The sequence below is a fragment of the Erinaceus europaeus genome, chromosome 16, assembly GCF_950295315.1.
Source record: "Erinaceus europaeus chromosome 16, mEriEur2.1, whole genome shotgun sequence".
Classification (NCBI taxonomy): domain Eukaryota; kingdom Metazoa; phylum Chordata; class Mammalia; order Eulipotyphla; family Erinaceidae; genus Erinaceus; species Erinaceus europaeus.
The window spans coordinates 69,503,923-69,523,449 of record NC_080177.1 but is presented as its reverse complement, the minus strand read 5'-3'; the positions used below and the strand labels follow the sequence as shown (position 1 = coordinate 69,523,449).

The window sequence follows — 19,527 nt, the reverse complement described above, 5'->3', positions numbered from 1 at the left end:
CAAAGCCGGTGGTAGTAGTGGGATTTAACTCCTGCGGCGCATGCGCCGAAACCACAGACACAAACAAGGAGGGGGTGGGGGAAGGAGGAAGGAGCTTAAGACACTCCGGGAGAGTAGCGCGCACCCTCCCATTTTGGGCTCGCGCCGCTGCCGTTAAGGCGGGAACCGGCGCTGTGTCTATTCCAGCGCGAGCCGCGCCAACCACCGAGCGCGCGGGGCCGGAGGCTCGCGCCGGCGGCCTGAGCGAGCTCGCGCCGAGCCCGGACACTGCGCCTGCGCCGCGGCAGAGACTCGTCTCTACCGGGTCCGCTCCCCTCCGACACCCGGGCAACGCCGTCCCCTCACCCCTTTGAGTCGCTTGACCAGGGTGCTCTTCTGCCCGCTCTTCGCCAGGCCTCGCTGCTCCAGTGCGGCCTTCAGGTCGGTCACCCGCAGCGCCTGAAGAGGCTTCCCGTCCAGAGTCACCTCCTCCAGCTCCGCCATCTTGCGTGAGGTACTCGGGTCCGTCCCGACGGCTTCGGGCATCTTCGGTAATTTCCGCCAACGCCCTTCGAACGTACCGAGCTGACCCCGCCCACTGCCATAATCAACCCCTCGATTACCACTCAGAACTCCCCGGGTTCCTCCGAAGCCGCTCGGGTGTTTCCGCCTCCACCTCGGCGCCAATCGGCTCTCTTCATCCCTGGAGCCGCTCCCCCCCTCCCTTGCGGGGCTTTCGGAGCTCGGTTATCTTCGTCTGCCGGAGGCTTCGACTCGAAGCCGTTCGGGAGCCCTCGACCGCGGCCTAACCGTAATCGGGCCGACTCGTCTCTCTCCGGCGCCGGGACCGGGGCGCGGAGGCGCTTGGGTGTTTGGGGCCGGCGGCCTGGACCGGAAGTGCGTGGGCTGCCGGCTTGGCTCTGCTTGGGGTTTTCAGGAAACGCGGCAGCGGCACCCTGAGCGCTGCGGGCACGGTGTCGGGGTGCCCCGGGCGCGGCCGGGGGCGGCCAGCGGGGCAGAAGCCCTTCCCTGGGCCGGGTCAGCCTCGGTGTTCGCGGCCTCCCACCCCCGGGGGGGGGGGAGCAGAGTCGCCGCCGCCGCTCCCGGCTCGAGCCGAGCTGCCCTTCGCGACCTGGGATCGACCGCAGGCTCTCCCGGGGCTCCGCAGGCAAGTAGCCGCAGCCGGGGCTCGGGCGAGTTGCCCCCTCGCCCGGGACGAGAGAATCAAGTTCCTTCATTGAAGGGGGAAAGAGGGCTTTCTTGCAGAAAAGTGACCGCGGAAAAGAAAACCCAACAACAAAAATCCCGGCCGTGTGTGGGTCCTGAAACCCATGGGCGTCGCTGGAGGGCCCCGTTCTTTGGCCAGCTGCAGGTTCTCCCAGCGGCGGCCGCAGAAATACGGACGAGACAACGTCGTCAGCAAGTAGCTAAAAGGTTTTGTTGTTGGTAGAGATCGGAACTGTGGGATTCGGAAACGATTCAGGGGGTCTGGCCCATCCATGATGGAAATCAACGGCTGGATATCCGTGAATATTAACCATTACGGAAAGTTGGTGGAACATGTCTAAAGCAACAGAACACTAAATCCTTAAGTCATCCAACCTTTTAGATGACAGTTCCGTCTGGAATTAGCATAAAGCTCTCTGCTGCTCCCTCCCCCCCACGCACACACCCGGATTTTCCGAGTTCCTTAAGGCGCCTTCTCTGATTCTTCCTGGTACCTTACAGGAAATAGGAGGTGATGGGTATTATGTTCTTGGCCTATGTCAGAGACTGTATGTACATTGCAAAGAGGCTTCTTTCATTGCGTAGGGTTAAAAAATATATTATCGGGGCCAGGTGGGGGCGCACCTGGTTAAGCGCACATACTACCGTGCACAAGGACCCAGGTTCAAGCCCCTGGTCCCCATCTGCCGGCGGAAAGCTTCATGAGCGGTGAAGTAGGGCTGCAGGTGTCTCTCTGTCTCTTTCCCTTTCTATCTCCCCTTCCCTTCTCATTTTCTCTCTGTCTCTATCTAATAAATAAATAAAGATAATTTTTTAAAATTATTATCTTCGTTTGTTGGAGAGAGACAGACACCTGCAGCACTGCTTCCCCACTCGCAAAGCTTTCAAACCCTTGCAGGTGTGGACCGGGGGCTCGAGCCCAGGTCCTTGCGCATTGTAACATGCACCCAAGCAGGTGCCAACACCCGACCCCGATTCTTTGTTTTGTTTTTCCTTTTCTCACTGGTGATAGCTGTGAGTGTCTAGCAGCTGGTCCCTGACCAGACATAATACTAGATTTTAAACTGCGTTCCCTTTTTTCGTTTTAGGGAAAATATGATGGGCCAGCAGTCATTGTTTTTTAATCTGTACTCTTCTTTGAGCGTTACAGAAGTGGGGAAAATGAGCAAGAGATATGTTGGTTGTGAGCATAATGGGTTTGAAAAGTGGGAAAGTTGGCAAACATAGTGAAATTAGTGACTTCCCTAAGGTTTGGATAATAAGGAAGCTTACTGGGCGGAGGGTAAATAGCATAATGGCTCTCATGCCTGAGGCTCCAAAATCCCAGGCTCAATCCTCCACACCACCATAAGCCAGAGTTGAACAGTGCTCTGGAAAAAAAAAAAGAAAGAAAGAAAGAAAAGAGCTTACTTTTTTCTTCTTCTTCTTCTTCTTTTTTTTTTTTTGTAATTTTATTTATTTATCTTCCTTTTTGTTGCCCTTGTTGTCTTTTTATTGTTGTTGTAGTTTATGTCGTCGTCGTTGGATAGGACAGAGAGAAATGGAGAGAGGAGGGGAAGACAGAGAGGAGAGAAAGACAGACACCTGCAGATCTGCTTCACCGCCTGTGAAGCGACTCCCCTGCAGGTGGGGAGCCTGGGGCTTGAACCGGGATCCTCATGCCAGTCCTTGCGCTTGGCGCCACCTGCGCTTAACCCGCTACGCTACCGCCCGGCTCCCACTTTTTTCTTCTAAAAGTAAATTTTCTCTGTAGATACTGATTATGATAAGAATCCTTGTTTGGGGGGACGTTATGTTTTGATTGCTCTAATCGGAAAATATAACTGCTTTTTCTGTTTCAGGATGCCATTGGAATCATCTTCCTCTCCCTCTCCCTTACCTTCAGTACCAGACAATATTACTGACTCTTCTCTTCCTCCAATGTCTTACGTCACTTCCCAGGAGATGAAGTGTATTCTTCATTGGTTTGCCAGTTGGTCAAGTCCCCAGCGTGAACGTTTCCTGCAGGACTTGGTAGCCAAGGCAGTGCCGGGAAAGTTGCAGCCGTTGCTGGAAAGTCTGGAGCAGCTTAGTGTGTCCGGGACAGACCGACCACCTTGTATCTTTGAGTGCCAGCTACGTCTTTGGGACCAGTGGTTTCGAGGTTGGGCTGAGGAGGAGCGCAATGAATTTGTCAGGCAGCTGGAGGTCAGTGAGCCAGACTTTGTGGCAAAGTTTTACCAGGCAGTGGCCGCGACAGCTGGTAAAGACTGATAAGCATTAAAATAAAAGATGGTTGTAGGTGATGGAGCGGAGGTGCGGCTTTGCAAGTGAGAACTTCCAGTGCATGATTTAAGTCTGAGGATGGTATCCCGATCAACTCACTGCAGCTGCTGAGTGGTGCAAGCTTGGTTCATTCGAGGTGAAAAGTGTACCAACTGGACTCTCTGTAAATGTTTTCCATCTAAGCAAGTCCAGGCTAGCACATCAGAAGTCTGGCTCCTACCTTATGTCTTTCCAGATGTCAGACCCTCAAAAACATCATGCTTTTGCAACTTTTAATTGAGAGGAACCTACTCGAGCCTATTATTAATTAGGTCAGGGAACACAGACTCTATCTCCTCTAGGAGCAGGAGAGAAATGCAATAGAAAGTCATATTTTTTGTGTTTTTGCTACATCTAGATGACTGCTTTCATCACCCCAGATCTAATTATGTGACATTTCAACCACTAATGATGAGTTATTAAAATTATGGACAGTCAGGAACAGGAGACATTTAATCACTGTCCTCCTCACTGATGAGTATCTAAATCCAGATAGCAATGGCTTCTTTCTAAAGCACAGGTGACGTCCTTGCAGATGGTAGTAGACATTCCTGTTCTGTAAGTTTGTCCTACAAGAACGTAAAGGGAAGTGATTCTTTTCACAGATCATAGGGGTTATTTTTTTATTAAAATGAATGATGAATCTTTAGAATCTCAAGCTTTTTTTTTTTTTTTCATTGCAAGCCCAGCATAGTGTAGATATCTAAAGAAAAAAATTATATAGATAGTATAGATAGTAGAACTGACTTTCCATTCTGGTGTCTTCCCAGAAATAGTGTTCATCTTATCCCAGTCAAGCTCTGGGTAACTTCACACCTCCCTCATTTCTCCAGCTGGGCCTCTTGTGCCTTGCAGCTCTTGTGAGTGGTGAGGGGCCAGTGGTCCCACCCGAAGAGTAGCCCGTTTCTGGTAGGCCATGCTTCCTAGTGCACCCATGAGGATAAGCAGTGTTAGGCAGAGCCCCAGGGACAGATGTAGGTGGGTCGCAGAGTGATTCTGATCCGAGGTAACCAACAACCTGGGAACACAGAGGTAGCACTTAGTCTGGAATAATGCTGGGGCTTAGATAGAGAGCTTTACTTGCATTATAGGATATAGAACTCAGGAAACCCCGCTCTTTCCAAAGCAGTAAGCTAAGCAGGCAACAAGGAATGTGGAATTAGAAAGTGAGAATGAGCTCAAGATCTAGGTCTTCCAGTGACCTAAACTGTTGGCAGGAGACCTAACACAGCAGTGACGTATCTGCTTGGGGGAAAGAGTAGCCCAGGAGGTGGTGCAGTGGATGGTGGATGTGGTCTCAAGCACGAAGTCCCGGGTTTGATCCTAGACTTGCATGTGCCAGAATGATGCTATGGCTCTTTTTCTCCTCCTCCTCCTCCTAAATCTTTTTAATAAAACTGGAAAAAAAAAATTAGAAATAAAGGGGCATTGGCTGGTGACATAGAAGAGTGCAGTATTTGTATTTGTAATCATAAGGTCTAATTTGATCCTTGTCACTGCTTTGCGGCCCTCTCTCAAAAATAGGCGATGGAAGTTTAGGTAACAAATCCTGGTGATGTTTAAGAAGGAGTGGGAGAGGGAGGTGACACCCAAGACAATGGACACATTGCCATGCACGAAAACCCAGCCGCCACACGAGAGCACTATGCAAAGAGAAAGCTTCACAGGTAGTGAAGCAAGACTATGGTAGCTCTCTGCTCAGTTGCTTTCACCCTCTATCTGGAAAGAAGAAAGAAAAAAAAAAAAGGGAGTCTTTCAGCAGTGCTGTAATTATGCAGGCGCAAAGCCCCATTAAAGTCCAGTGGCATGGTTGGTCCAGGAGGTGGCACAGTGGATAAAGCGTTGGACTCTGAAGCATGAGGTCCTGAGTTCAGTCCCGGGCAGCCCGTGTGCCAGCGCGATGTCTGGTTCTTTCTCTTTCCTCCTACTTTCTCATTAATAAATAAAATCTTTAAAAGATAAAATAATAAAGTCCAGTGGCAAAAAGAAGAAAAGGGGAAAAAAAAAAGGAATAGCTGAGGAGAGAGATAGGTCAACTAATGGAGCATGGGACTTGCATTCCTGAGTCTCCTTTGATCCCTGGTGCCACATGCAGCACAGTGGTGTCCTAGTTCCTCTGTGTCCCTCTTAGGTTAAACTTCCCTACTTCACAGAAAAATAAATATTTTTAAAAAGGAAGGAAGGAGACTAGAATCTGCTTTCTCTGGAGATGGGGGGAGCTCTGTGTGTGGGGAGAGTAGTGAGAAGAGAGGCGTCTCGTGTTTGTTTTCTGAAACAGCTCAGTTTAGGCTAGTATACACACGAGCGGTTGTTGAATAAATAAAACTGCAAACATCTGAACTCCCAAGAATTTGAAAGAAGTGTTTGGAGTTTGATCTTACTTGCTGTCCTCTGAGGTAAAGCTGGCTCCTCTACAGTAAACTTCTAGCGGTCTCCTTTGGAGAGAGAGCATCAGGTCCCTGTGCAGCACGCCAGCCGCAGGCCCTGGGCAGCCAGGGGGCCTCCACATGTGCACGGTGAACACCAAGCTAGTGGTCATCCGGGGGCTGCGGAAGTAGCACCTGATGGACATGGGGACCTCATTGGAGGAGACACAGTCCCTGGGAGAGTATCAGAACGGGCGGCAGGCTTAGCAGTGGGGTGAGCAGGAAACCTAGAGAGGAGAAACCTGACACAGGACTGGGGCATTCGTCCTCCCCGGCCCGAGTAAATCCTCATCTGGGACCAGGAAGGGTTCAGCACATGGCGCCTTGCCTATGGAGAGCAAGTGTAAATCCTGTAGATGGTGGGGCAGTGCTTTGCTCTGTCACAAAATGAAATAAAAAGTGTAAGGACCTGGGTGCAAATGCCACTCCCATCCCCGCCTTCAGGGGAGAAGAAGCTTCATGAGTGGTGAAGCAGTGCTGCTGGTGGTCTTGTGTGTTTGTATTTTGTTTTTAAGATTTATTGGATAGAGACAAAACAGAGGGAGAAAGAGACCTGCAGGTGGGGACTGGGTTTTTTACATTTTCAGGTGAACTTAATCAGTTGTGCCACTGGCCACCTCATCTCTTTCCCACTGTCTCCCCTTTCGCTTTGTGTCTTTGTATCTATTCAATAAGTAAACAAATACATATTTTTTCTTTTTCTTTTTTTTGTCTCCACAGTTATTGTTGGGACTCAGTGCCTGTGCTATGAATCCACTGCTCCCGGAGGCCATTTTTTCCCCCTTTTTGTTGCCCTTGTTGTTTGTCGTTGTTGTTATTGCTGTCGTTGTTGGCTAGGACAGAGAAAAATGGAGAGAGGAGGGGAAGATGGGGAGAGAAAGAGAGACACCTGTAAACCTGCTTTACTGCCTGTGAAGCGACCCCCCTGCAGGTGTGGAGCCGGGGCCTCGAACCGGGATATCTATGCTGGTCCTTGTGCTTCGTGCCATGTGCACTTAACCCCCTGCAATACTGCCCAGCCCCATATTTTTTCTTTTGCTAGTATTTATTTTGGATAGAGAAGTTGAGAGGAAAAGGGAAAAGAGATGCTCTCTGTAGCACTATTTCATTGCTTGTGAAGCTTCTTCCCTACAGTTGGGGACCAGGGCCTTGAAACAGGGTCCTTGTGCACTGTGATGTGTGTGGAGTCACTACTCTGCCTCATAAATAAAAATTTTTTAACAGTGAAATAAAAATTGTGCTGGGAAGTTGGCTCAACAGGTCATATACCCAATGCCCTGGGTTCAGTCACAGCACTATATTTAAAAATAACAAATCTTCGGCTCCAAATGTCCCTTTACCTGCTAGTCCCTCCTCTGCTCACCAGAGCCTGTAGCACTGCTTCAGTCAGTTCCTCTCGCTCTACCTTCCCCAGGGAAGGACCTGGCGGCCCAGCTAGTTGGAAAGACAGCTGTAGTAACAGGTCTTGGGTTGGAAGACTTGCAGGTGGGGAAGGAATGGTGTTGCTGTCTTCCTTAGCCCGACACAGCCGGCCGCGGGGACAGAGGAGAAGACCAGAGTACCTGGGTATCTGTAGGTAAGAAGCATTGCAGGGTACAGGTGTAGCTCCAGTCATTTGCTCAAACCCTCCTCCTAGGGAAAGTGTGCGGTCTAGACCAGCATTTTGGACTCAGGGTACTTGGTAAGAGATGATGAATGTCAAAACAGGTTGGCTACTCCTGCCTTGTGAGCACCGCCAGACCTCTCTTTTCCAGTGTGTCACAGCTCCCCCGCTAAGATAACTCACCTGGATAGCCTTTCCTGGGGGGCAGGGGGTCCAGTGGGACCCTGCCACCAGCACCTTGTACATGCCCCTCTCGGTACACTGATGTAAGTAGCAGCGGCCGGTGAGCTCTTCTCCCACCTCATGTGGGATCTGAGAGGGAGGCACGGCCTCGTCCCCAGGGAGCAGTTGTGAAGTGAGGTTGGCGAGGAAACACCGGCTCTGGGGATGGTAGATTTCCCCGGGGAGGTTCTCTGCCCCAGCCGGGAGGCCGTTTTCCTGCTTCCAGCATTCGCTCTGAAAGGCAGGGCACAGGGAGTCGGGCGGTAGCGCAGCGGGTTAAGCGCAGGTGGCGCAAAGCGCAAGGAGCAGCGTAAAGATCCCGGTTCGCGCCCCCGGCTCCCCACCTGCAGGGGGGTCGCTTCACAGGCGGTGAAGCAGGTCTGCAGGTGTCTATCTTTCTCTCCCCCTCTCTGTCTTCCCCTCCTCTCTCCATTTCTCTCTGTCCTATGAACAATGACAACACTAATAACTACAACAATAAAACAAGGGCAACAAAAGAGAATAAATAAATATTTTAAAAAAAAAAAGAAAGGTAGGGCACAAATAGACTAATGTTTGTCCCAGTGCTTTAGAAGGTAACACCCCTGGGGGCTAGGGGTGGCCAATGTAGTTGAGCACGTATATTTCCATGCACAAGGACCTAGGTTCGAGCCCCCACACCCCACTTGTGAAGCAGGGTGATGCTTCACAAGTGGTAAAGCAGGTCTGCAGGTGTCTTTCTTTGTCCCTCTCTAGCTCCCTCTCCCTCCTTAATTTCTCTGTGTTCTATCAAATAAAACATGAAGACCACCAAGAACAGTGGATTTACAGTGCTGGCACCAGTCTCCAGCAATAACCTTGGTGGCAATTAATAAAAGAGTTGACACCCTTGTGAGGAGTCCTCTCCCTTTTTTCTTTTTTTTTTTTTTTGCTTGTTTGTTCCCAGACTGAGAGGCAGAGAGAGAAACCACAACACCACCCAAGCTTCCTTCAGTTTGGTGGGAGCCAGGCTCAAACCTGGGCTGAGCCTGTCACAGCAGCACACTGCCCGAGTGAGCTATTTTCCTGTCCCTAGGCCTGTTCCCATCCTCTCACCCCGTTGGCCAAGGGCATGTACATGCGGCAGCCTTCCAGCTCAGGGTGGGTAGAGCAGCGCCCCTTGTCCAGGTGCAGGAAGTGGCAGCCCAGTCCACTGAGAGAGGGAGGGTAGAGTTATATGAAGGTCCCTTATAGCTGTGCGGGCCCTCAGCTGCTCAGAACACACACCTGCCAGTACAGAAGAAGTCTGAGGAGCCAGTCCCACAGGTGGTCACCAGACCAAATTGCAGGCCGGATCCTGCTTGAGAGAGAATGGAGAAAGTCCTCAGAAACAGAGACCCCCCACCCAGCATCCTCAGTGGTGGCTAGCACATGTGGCTGCCAACCTCTTGCACATCCCCCAAGCTGCTGTGTACCCTCTGTGTGTCTCCCTCCTTTCTCACCCTGGCCCCATAGCAGCTCCTCTGCAGCACGGTGGTTGACGTGGTACCAGCCTGAGTCTTCAAAGGCGGCGAGAGTGATGGGGTCAAGTCGGGTGCGTTGAGCGCCATTGAAGGCGGCGGTCATTATAGAGCCCTGGAGAAGCCGGGCCTCCCAGTGTGATGACAGAGGGCCCTGCCAAGGAGGTTGCTGGTTGCCATCTGGCTACCCTCCCTTCTCCCAGTCACTTTGGAGTTTCTCTTTGTTCCTCTTCTCACCTCCTCTTCCAAGGGCACACCCACCGAGCCTCCCAGCACTCCCAAGTGTTTGGCCAGGCTGTGGCTAACAGCTGGGGTGGTGAGAAGCAGATGACCCCGCTCGTCTGGCCTCATCACCTGTCGCCTTGTAGAGCAGTGGCCTCTGACTGAGAACAGAACGGGTGGGCAGTAGGAGAAGACACAAAATTAGCAATGGCGAAGGGGACTCGGAAGGGTGGTGTTCAGGAGATCTGAGTGGTTCCCTCTGGTTGACATGGTGGTGAGATCTCTTTTTCCTTCCTTTTGGTTAAAAAACTTTGTTTTGGCTTAGTTATGGGAGAGTGGAGGGAGAACTAGGACATCACTGTAGCACGTGCAGCACTAGCACTTGAACTCAGAACCTCAGGCTTGGTAGCCCAGAGCTTTATCTACCACACTTCCTAGGTTGGATATATATATATATGTATATGTATATATACTTTTTTTTTTTACCTGAGCACTGCTTAGCTCTGGCTTACGGTGGTGTGGGGGACTGAACCTGGGACTTTGGAGCCTCAGGTGTGAGAGTCTCTTTGCATAACCATTATGCTATCTACCCCTGCACCCCAGGTTGGTGTTTATTTTTTTTTAACAAGGTTCTGCTCAGCTCTGGCTTATGGTGGTGCTAGGAATTGAACCTGGGACTCTTGATGTCTCATGAAGGAAAGTCCATCTCCCCAGCCTCCTCTGAACACTATTGTTATCATTACTATTTATTTTATTTTATTTTTTAGATGAGAAAGAGAGAAACTGAGATGGGAGAGAAAGAGAGGCACTTGCAGCCCTGCTTCACCACTGATGCAGGTGGGGAGTGGGAGCTCAAACCCAGGTCCTTGAGTATTGTAAAGTGTGTGCTCAACTGGGTGCATTACCGCCTGGCCCCACTATTATTATTTTAATATTTTATTTATTTTTAATTAAAACTACATACAGAGAGAGAACACAAACTAGAGCACCGCTCTGCTCTGGCTTATGGCGGTGCTGGGGATTGAACCTGGGACTTCTGATTCTCAGGCACAGATGTCTTTTTAAATTTTTTTAGGTATATTCTTTTATTTATTTATAAAATGGAAACACTGACAAAACCATAGGGTAAGGGGTACAACTACACACAGTTCCCACCACCAGAATTCTGTATCCCATCCCCTTCCCCTGATAGCTTTCCTATTCTTTAACCCTCTGGGAGTATGGACCCAGGGTCATTGTGGGATGCAGGAGGTGGAAGGTCTGGCTTCTGTAATTACTTCCCCGCTGAACATGGGTATTGACAGGCTGATCCATTTTTATTTATTTACTGTTGGATAAAGATAGAGAGAAATTGAGAGGGGGAGGGGAGGGGAAGAGGGGCAGAGAGACACTTGCAGCCCTGCTTGACCACTCGTGAAGCTTTCCCCTTGCAGGTGGGGACCAGGGACTCAAACCCTGGTCTTTGTGCACTGTAACGTGCATTCTGGCCCCACACAGATGTCTTTTGACATAACCATTATACAGTCTCTCCAGCCCCTATTATTATTTTTAAAGGTTTATTGGTAATCAGTGGAAGAGAGAGTCAGAGAAGCAGAGCCTCACTCTGGCACATTCAATGTTGGGGGATCAAACTCAGGACCTCATACTAGGGAGTCCAGTGCTTTATCTACTGCACCGTCTCCCAGGCCGCCATCCCTCTCATTTACCAGCTGGTCCTGAGGGGCAGTCTCGCCATTTCTTGAAAAGATGACTGGAGAACCCCAAAGCATGGAGCAGTTCATGTAGGGTGACCTGAGGACAACAGACTTCAGGTGAGGGACGGCTGTTCAGCAGCTTTCACCAGCTCCCCTGCAGCTCCTCTGCCCAGTCCTCGGAGCTTGAGGCATCAGAAGTAGGTGCTTCCCACCCCCACTCCCTGGGAAGCTGTCACCTGCCCCACCCCAGTGGCACCTCCCTCTGCTTATGCAGCAATCACCATGACGATGTCATCATGGCTGAGCCTGGAGCTGGCGAGATGTCGGGCACAGTAGACAATGGTGCCAGCCAAAGGCCTGTCATCTGAGTCCAGCTGGCAGCAGGCAGCGTATGCTATGACTGAGGCCTGTCGGTGAGCCAGGGCGAGGCAGGGGCAGAAAGGAGGGACATGGAGTCACAAAGAAATCCTCCTGAGGGAGTCGGGTAGTGCAAAGGGTTAAGCGCATGTGGCGCGAAACGCAAGGACGGGCATAAGGATCCCGGTTCAAGCCCCTGGCTCCCCACCTGCAGGGGAGTCACTTCACAGGTGGTGAAGCAGGTCTGCAGGTGTCTGTCTTTCTCTCCCCCTCTCTGTCTTCCCCTCCCCTCTCCATTTCTCTCTGTCCTATCCAACGATAGCAACAACAATAATAATAACCACAACAATGATAAAACAACAAGGACAACAAAAGGGGGAAAAATTGTCTCCAGGAGCAGTGGATTCATGGTGCAGGCACTGAGCCCCGACAATAACCCTGGAGGCAAAAAAAAAAAAAGGAAAAGAAAATAAATCCTCCTGAAAATGGAGGATCAGGGAACTTGGCAGGGGTAGTGCCAAGAGATCACTTGGTTTAAAGTTTCCCCTCATTTCTTCCCCAAGTTAACACAGCTTTTTTAAGATTTTATTTATTAATAAAAAGGATAGGAGGAGAGAGAGAAAGAGAACCAGAGCATTACTCTGGTATATGTGCTGCCAGGGATCAAACTGGGAAAATCATGCTTGAGAGCCCAACACTATCTGCTGCCTCACCTCCTGGACCACAGTTATATAAATTTTTTTAAACCAGAGCGCCGATTAGCTCTGGTTTACGATGGCATTAGGGATTGAACCTGGGACCTCGGAGCCTTTTTGCATAACCACTGTGCTGTCTCCCCAGTCCATCACAGTGTAATAGAGACTGCTCTCAGGCTGGGAGACAACAAAACGATTCTGCAAAAGACTTTCATGACCGAGACTCTGAGGTCCTGGGTTCAATCCCCAGCACCACAGTGTCAGAGCTGAGCAGTGCTTTGGTCTCTCTCTCTCTCTCTTTCATTAGAAAATAAACAGGAAGGGGACGGGCAGTGGTGCACCGGGTGAAGCACATAGTATGAAGTGCAGAGCTATCACAAGGATCCTGATTTGAACCCCGGGCTCCCAACCTGCAGGACAGTTGCTTCACAAGCGGTGAAACAGGCCTGCAGGTGTCTGTCTTTCTCTCCCCCTCTCTGTCTTTCCCTCCTCTCTCTGTCTTATCCAACAACAATAACAGCAGCAACAACAACCAAAAAAAAAAAAAAAGGAAAAAGTGGCCTCCAGGAGCAGTGGATTTGTAGCACAGGCACTGAGCCCCCAGTGATAACCCTGCAGGCAAATAAATAAATAAATAGAGAAGTATGAAAGAGAGAAAGGAAAGAAATTGCACTCATGTTCCCTTCCTGCCCCCCATGGCATTTAAGATGAAAGATGGAGGTAGGGAAAACCTCACCTCTTGGTGACACTTGGAAGTGTGGGCAACCCGTACATATAGGAGGAAGTCAGCGTTCTGGACCCCAGCCCCCTCTTGCTGGACCATCTGTGGGGGCCCCTGCTCCGGCCACAAGGCATAGCCACGGAGATGGGCATCGGGGATCTGGCAGGGAGTGAAAGTAATCAATTTAGCAGCCGAGCCTGCAATGAGAATGCTAGAAAAATGGTATTAGGAGCCAGGGGCAGAAGGTCTACTGGCCTCAGTGTCTTCTAGCAGCTGGTTAAAATAGGGAATCTTGGGCATGCAGAATAGCTCACTAGTATAGCGTGCTGCTTTGCCATGGCTTTCATCCGTTTGAACCCAGCCCCCACCTGTGTCTTTGATCACTCTCTCTCTGCTTCTGTCTTGCTCCATCTGAGTCAGCCTGGAATGGCGAAGTCCGAAAGCTGACCAAAATGAAAAAGAGTCCTGGGGCTGGGGAGATGGCATAATGGTTATGTAAAAGCCTTTCAAGCCTGAGGCTCTGAGGTCCCAGGTTCAATCCCCAGCACTAACTGAGCAGTGTTCTGGTCTCTTTCTTTCTCTCTCGGTATCTTTCCCTCTGTATCTACTTTTTCTCATTAAAATAAAATAAATTAAGGACGGTGGGTAGATAACATAATGATTATGCAAAGAGACTCTCCAAATTAGGAATGAAAATCAGGGTCATGTGTTACCCAGCGAAGCCACTCATTTGGGTATAGCGCATGTATGAGATCCCGACTTCATGCCCTAGAACTCAGAGAACATAGAGAAAACAAAACCAGAGGCCAGGAGGTGGCGCATCTGCTCAAGCGCACACATTGCAGTGTGAAAGCACCCAGGCTCAAGCCCCCGGTCCCCCCCACCTGCAGGGAGAAAGCTTCGCGAGTGGTGAAGCAGGGCTGCGGGTGTCTCACTGTCTCTCTCCCTCTCATCTCCCCTCTCCTCTCAAGTATTCTTTGTCTCTATTCGATAATAAATAAAAATATTTTAAAAAATAAAATTAAAATATTAGAAAGAGAGAGACAAACAAGAACAGAACCAAACAGGGGTCCTGCCATGCCCTGCCTCCTTCCAGGCTCTGATTCAACAATTGCCAGGGCACTGTGCACCATCAGAAAGCAGCCTGGAGCTCTTTAGACTCCAGACCTGAGAAGCTGGAAGGTGCTCTCACCTTTATGCCCAGGCAGCTCTCTCCTCTGTATCCGGGGTTCAGGAGGCTGCACCTGCCAGAAATGAATGTGTGTGGGAGAGCCTGGGGCAACGTTTCTGACCTCCCTGGAAGAGGTACTGTGAACATTCCAGATGGCAGGAGCTCACCTGTGGTAGTTTGGAGAGTTGGGGTCACCCCAGAGAGCGTGGCAGTACTCTTCAGGGTCTCGACTCAGAAGCAGAGGGCCTTGCACTGGAGGGACTGAGCAAGAGTGAAGGGTCGTGGCATCTCAGTGTGTCAGGGCTCCGAGTCCTCCCCGGCCCTCTCTGCCTCCCACTCACCTGCTAGGACTCCCCTGAGTCGCTGTGCGGCCTCTTCTGCAGCGGCCAGGGCTCGGGTCAGCCCTCTGGCCCCGTCTCCCTCAGATCCCCAGGCGCCGTCTGACACAGGGTCTCCTAGGTGGTAGGTTTGGATGCGGAGGGGCTGGGGAGCTTGGGAGTCAGGGTGGGTGAGGTAGGAACGGGCGTTTGAGGGGTGCTGGGAGAGAGGAGGGCTGAGAAGGTGCATGGCTTTCTGTGTCTCCTCATGGAGGCACCGGCTGGAGGCTGCTCCCAGCAGCAGCAGAAGCAGCAGCATGGGCCTGCAGGAATCTCTGTGTAGCCTGCCCTGTCTCCCTGCTGCCCTGCCCAGCTTCTCTCTGGCTTTCCTCTCCTTACACTCCTCTGCACACCTCCTCTTCCACTGTGCTCGGTCAGATGTTTATTTTTCAGGATTTGAGTGTTGGTGACAAAACCTACAGCTCACAGTAGGATGTGATCAGACAAGGTTCAAAATACTGCTCCCCAGGGGCCTGGGTGGAGGGCGGGCGAGGGCGTTTTCCAGAACACTGGGTTCACTTTTCCAGGGCTGCCCTGTCCACAGGGGAACTTGGCCCACCCTCTTCCACCTCTGAACATGGTGTTGGCACAGTGCTTAAGGGAGGAGAGGCAAACCCCACTTCGTAGAAGCCCACTGTCCCCTGCAAATGGACAAAGAAAGCATTGCAGAGTTGGTGAAATAGCTCACTCGGACAGTGGACTGCTTTGCCGTGTGTCTAGCCCCTACCACACTGGAGGAAGCTTCGGTGCTGTGGTGTTTCTCTCTCTCTCTATGTGTGAGACTCTATCAAAAAATGAAATATAAAACGTTTAAAAAGAAACCAAACCAAAACAAAAACAGAGTTAGGGAGATAGCATAATGGTTATTCAAAAAACTTACATGGCTGAGGGTCTGAGGTCCCAGGTTCAATCCCCAGCACCACCATAAGCCAGAGATGAGCAGAGTTCTGGTCTTTTTCACTGTATATTTATTTATTCCCTTTTTTTGCCCTTGTTGTTTTATTGTTGTAGTTATTGTTGTTATCGTTGTTGGATAGGACAGAGAGAAATAGAGGAGAGGAAGACAGAGAGGGAGAGAAAGATAGACACCTGCAGACCTGCTTCACCGCTTGTGAAGCGACTCCCCTGCAGGTGGGGAGCCAGGGGCTGGAACTGGGATAACTTATGCAAGTCCTTGCACTTTATGCCACCTGACACTGTATATTTCTTTACTCTCTCTCTTCCTTTCTCTCTTTCTTTCTTCCTTCCTTCCTCTCTCTCTTTTTAAAAATATTTATTTATTCTTTTTTTGTTGCCCTTGTTGTTTTATTGATGTCGTCATTGTTGGAGAGGACAGAGAGAAATGGAGAGAGGAGGGGAAGACAGAGAGGGAGAGAGAAAGACAGACACCTGCAGACCTGCTTCACCGCCTGTGAAGCGACTCCCCTGCAGGTGGGGAGCCGGGGGCTCAAACTGGGATTCTTATGTCGGTCCTTGTGCTTTGCGCTGTGTGCACTTAATTGCTGAGGCACCGCCCAGCTTCCCTTTCTCAACTCTGACACCATCTCCTCAGGTAATATCTTTAGTTCACCTGCATGTTAGCAATCAAGCTCCAACAAAAATTACTAAAGTCATGAGCCCCTACGCACATACCTAAAACAGGTATGCTTATTTAAAAATGCCTAGCTTCTCTGTACCCTAAGATCTCTATTCGCATCTGCTCTATTCCTACTTTTTGTTCCTGTTTATTAAATGTTTTGTTCTACTTGATATCTTACAGCCTTTCAGTCACTAAGTTGCAGATGCTACTATGACTCATCCTGACTTCCCTGGGTAGCCGACCTCACGAATGTGTCCCAGGACCTCACTTCTCCAGAGCCCTAGCCCACTAGGGAAAGAGGAACAGGCTGGGGTATGGATCGACCTGCCAATGTCCAGGTCCAGCAGGAAAGCAATTACAGAAGCCAGAACTCGTACCTTCTGCACCTCATAAAGAATTTTGGTTCAGGGGGCACACCTGATTAAGCACACACATAAGTGTGCAAGGACCTGAGTTCAAGCCCCTACTTCCCACCTACAGGGGGAAAGCTTCACAAGTGGTGAAGCAGGGCTATAGGTGTCTCTCTGTCTCTCTCCCTTCCCCTCTCAATTTCTCTTTGACTCTATCCAATAATAATAAAAAGTTAATATGTACATATAATATTTTGGTCCATACTCCCAGAGGGGGAGAAATACTAGGAGAAGGTGACCAGAGGGTTTGAATTCCAATTACATTAGGACCTGGAGAGAAAAGAGGAATAAAGGACGGATATTTGGAAGTAGTAACAGGTGTAGGTATGACTTAAAATGGAAGAAAAGGCAGGACCATAAGGAAAAACACTCGTATAGTTGTGGTCCAGGAGGTGGCGCAGTAGATGAAGCGCTGGACTTTCAAGCGTGAGGTCCTGAGTTCAATCCTAACCAGCACATGATGTCTGGTTCTTTCTCTCTCTCCTCCTATCTACTTAATAAATAAATAAATAAAATCTTATTTAAAAAAGGGAGAGGGCTGGGGAGACAGCATAATGGTTATGTAAAAGTCTCTCATGTCTGAAGTTGTAAGGTCTCAGGTTCAATCCCCAGCACCACCATAAGCCAGAGCTGAGCAGTGCTCCGGTTGCTCTTTGTGTGTATCTTTCTATGTCATTAAAAATATATAAAGGGGGGAGGCCGGCAGTAGCGCAGTGGGTTAAATGCAGGTGGCGCAAAACACAAGGACCAGAGTAAGGATCCCGGTTCGAGTCCCCAGCTCCCCACCTGCAGGGAAGTCACTTCACAGGCGGTGAAGCAGGTCTCTGTCTTTGTCTCCCCCTCTCTGACTTCCCCTCCTCTCTCCATTTCTCTCTGCCCTATCCAACAATGACGACATCAGTAACAACAACAATAATAACTACAACAATAAAACAACAAGGGCAACAAAAGGGAGTAAATCAAAATTAAAATAAAGAAGTCTTTTTGTATAACCACGGTTATCTCCCTGGCTCCTTCTTCCCTTCCCTTTAAAAACTTTTATTTATTCAAATAAGAGGGATAGAGGAGCAGGGTGGGGACAGAGAGAGAGAGGAACAGGGACAATGCTCAGCTCTGGTTTAGGGTGGTGCTGGGAATTGAATCTGGAACCTTGGAGCCAGAAGGCTTTCAGGCATGAAAGCCTTTTGCAGAACCATTATGCTGTCTCCCCATCCCCTCTTATTTATTTATTAATGAGAGAGACTGGGGGCAGAGATCATTTTTGCACAGGCAATGCCAGGGATCAAATTCAGGTCATGGTACTTGAAAGTCAAACAGTACTCCACGCACCACTTCCCATCATGCAAAGTCAGTTCTTAACATGGTTGGGAGTGTCCTAAATCCACAGGTGTCCTCACATAGCTCTTACTTAAAAACCGCCTCTGTTGTCTTTGCTCAGGTCTGAGCCTTCACATCCTGTTTTTCCAGCCTGGGGGACGTCCCCTTCCTCCACTGCCTGCCTAATTCCTACCTTCTCTGTAATATTATGGGAATCCTTTCTTAGCGCCTGCTGCCTACATTCCACACCTGACAAGGGGGAAGGGCCTGCCCTGCGAGCCCTCTCTGATCACTTGTCACCCTCTGCTCTACTTGTTGGCTTAGTGGCCTTGCTTCCTGCACGTCGTGTGTGTGTGTGTGTGTGTGTGTGTGTGTGTGTGTGTGTGTGTGTTGTGTGTTTGTGTAGGAACAGAAAGAACTTAACCCCACAGTGAACATCTGAAGAAGCAGGTGGTGGAAAGCTAATTGGCGAAAGATAAGGATGTGCTTTCAGAGAAAGCCTGCATTGCCTCACTCTGTATGGTTGCCTGCTGGAGCTGTGTCCAGAACCGGCACTGCCAGTTACCAGGGAGGCATCCGGGGTTGGAGCAAAACCAACACTCTCTGACATTGACTCCTGGACCTGGACCTGGTGTTCCCATTTGCACAATAGTGAATGATTGCACTTCCCTGACAGGACTGCTAGAAGGAGAAAGTAACCATTGTAAAGAACGAAGAGTAAGGGCTGGGCTGTGGTGTACAGAGTTGTTACCATGCAAAGGAGCCTAGTTCAAGCGCTCAGTCCCTACCTGTACAGAGGATCTTCACGAGTGGTAAAGCAGTACTGCAGGTGTCTTTCTTTGTCCCTACCTCCCTCTCCTCTCTCAATTTCTCTTTGTCCTATCAAGTCAAAATAATATGAGTAGTAGTTCATTCTTCAGTACTTTATGTGATGAATCATAGTCAGTTGAAGAGCAGATATTGCAAAACATTAAAAATATTTAATTTGGGGAGTCGGGTGGTAGCGCAGGGGGTTAAGTGCACATGGCGCAAAGCGCAAAGACTGGAGTAAAGATCCGGGTTCGAGCCCCCAGCTCCCCACCTGCAGGAGAGTCGCTTCACAAACGGTGAAGTAGGTCTGCAGGTGTCTTTCTCTCCCCCTCTCTGTCTTCCCCTCCTCTCCCCATTTCTCTCTGTCCCATCCAACAATGACGACATCAATAACAACAACAATAATAACTACAACAATAAAGCAACAAGGGCAACAAAAGGGAAAATAAATAAATATAAAAAATTAGTAAAAATATTTAATTTATTTTGGTGAGAGAGATACAGAGAGAATGTTATAAAGAGACCAAAACTGTTCAGTTCTGACATATAGTGGTGCTGAGATTGAACCTGCGACCTCTGAGTCTCAGGCATGATATGTGCAATTATTATTATTATTATTATTATTATTATTTTTGCCTCCAAGATTATTACTGGGACTTGGTGCTGGCACTACAAATCCACCGCTCCTGGAAGCCGTTTTTTCTTTGATTTTCATTTCATTTTATTATTGTTTTTAAATTATCATTATTTATTTATTGGATAGAGATAGCCAGAAATTGAGAGGGAAGGGGGTGATAGAGAGGGAGAGAGACAGAGACACCTGCAGCCCTGCTTCATCGCTTGCCAAAGTTTCCCCCTTCAGGTGGGGTAATTTTAATTTTATTCAATAGGACAGACAGAAATTGAGAGGGGAGGGGTAAGAGAGAGAGGGAGAG

The 19,527-nt window shown here is 49.5% G+C and overlaps 3 protein-coding genes across 9 annotated transcripts in view; 1 reads left to right on the top strand and 2 right to left on the bottom strand.

The window, feature by feature from the left end:
- The window catches only part of ACIN1 (apoptotic chromatin condensation inducer 1), a 50,217-nt gene extending 49,465 nt beyond the window's left edge, over positions 1–752 (bottom strand). For 3 of the 5 annotated variants that reach the window (XM_060175329.1, XM_060175331.1, XM_060175330.1), the window contains exon 1: positions 346–512. In XM_060175329.1, coding sequence (XP_060031312.1) covers positions 346–483 — 138 coding nt within the window. In that variant the 5' untranslated portion in view covers positions 484–512. Of the gene's footprint in view, positions 1–345 lie in introns of all 5 variants that reach the window. The other 2 variants (XM_007536641.3, XM_007536650.3) reach the window with 2 other exon arrangements.
- Positions 753–762: 10 nt separating this feature from the next.
- C16H14orf119 (chromosome 16 C14orf119 homolog) lies at positions 763–4,923 on the top strand. Of its 3 annotated transcripts, none has more exons than XM_016194091.2 (2): positions 763–1,147; positions 3,048–4,923. In XM_016194091.2, exon 2 carries the CDS (start codon positions 3,049–3,051, stop codon positions 3,457–3,459), a length of 411 nt encoding a protein of 136 aa, XP_016049577.1. In that variant the 5' UTR covers positions 763–1,147; position 3,048; the 3' UTR covers positions 3,460–4,923. The 3 variants fall into 3 exon arrangements, with proteins under 3 accessions (XP_016049577.1, XP_060031328.1, XP_060031327.1); XM_060175345.1 differs by lacking the exon at positions 763–1,147 and adding an exon at positions 1,376–1,717; XM_060175344.1 differs by lacking the exon at positions 763–1,147 and adding an exon at positions 1,736–1,758.
- CIROP (ciliated left-right organizer metallopeptidase) lies at positions 4,321–17,375 on the bottom strand (the record flags this gene model as incomplete). Its single annotated transcript, XM_060174196.1, has 15 exons — positions 4,321–4,528; positions 5,892–6,071; positions 7,277–7,506; positions 7,723–7,995; positions 8,836–8,932; positions 9,007–9,076; positions 9,222–9,393; positions 9,477–9,622; positions 11,168–11,252; positions 11,437–11,562; positions 12,944–13,087; positions 14,121–14,172; positions 14,267–14,360; positions 14,441–14,739; positions 17,362–17,375. Coding segments are annotated over 15 exons (2,190 nt in total), but the record flags the coding sequence as incomplete, so codon positions are not given.
- Between the last annotated feature and the right edge of the window lie 2,152 nt (positions 17,376–19,527).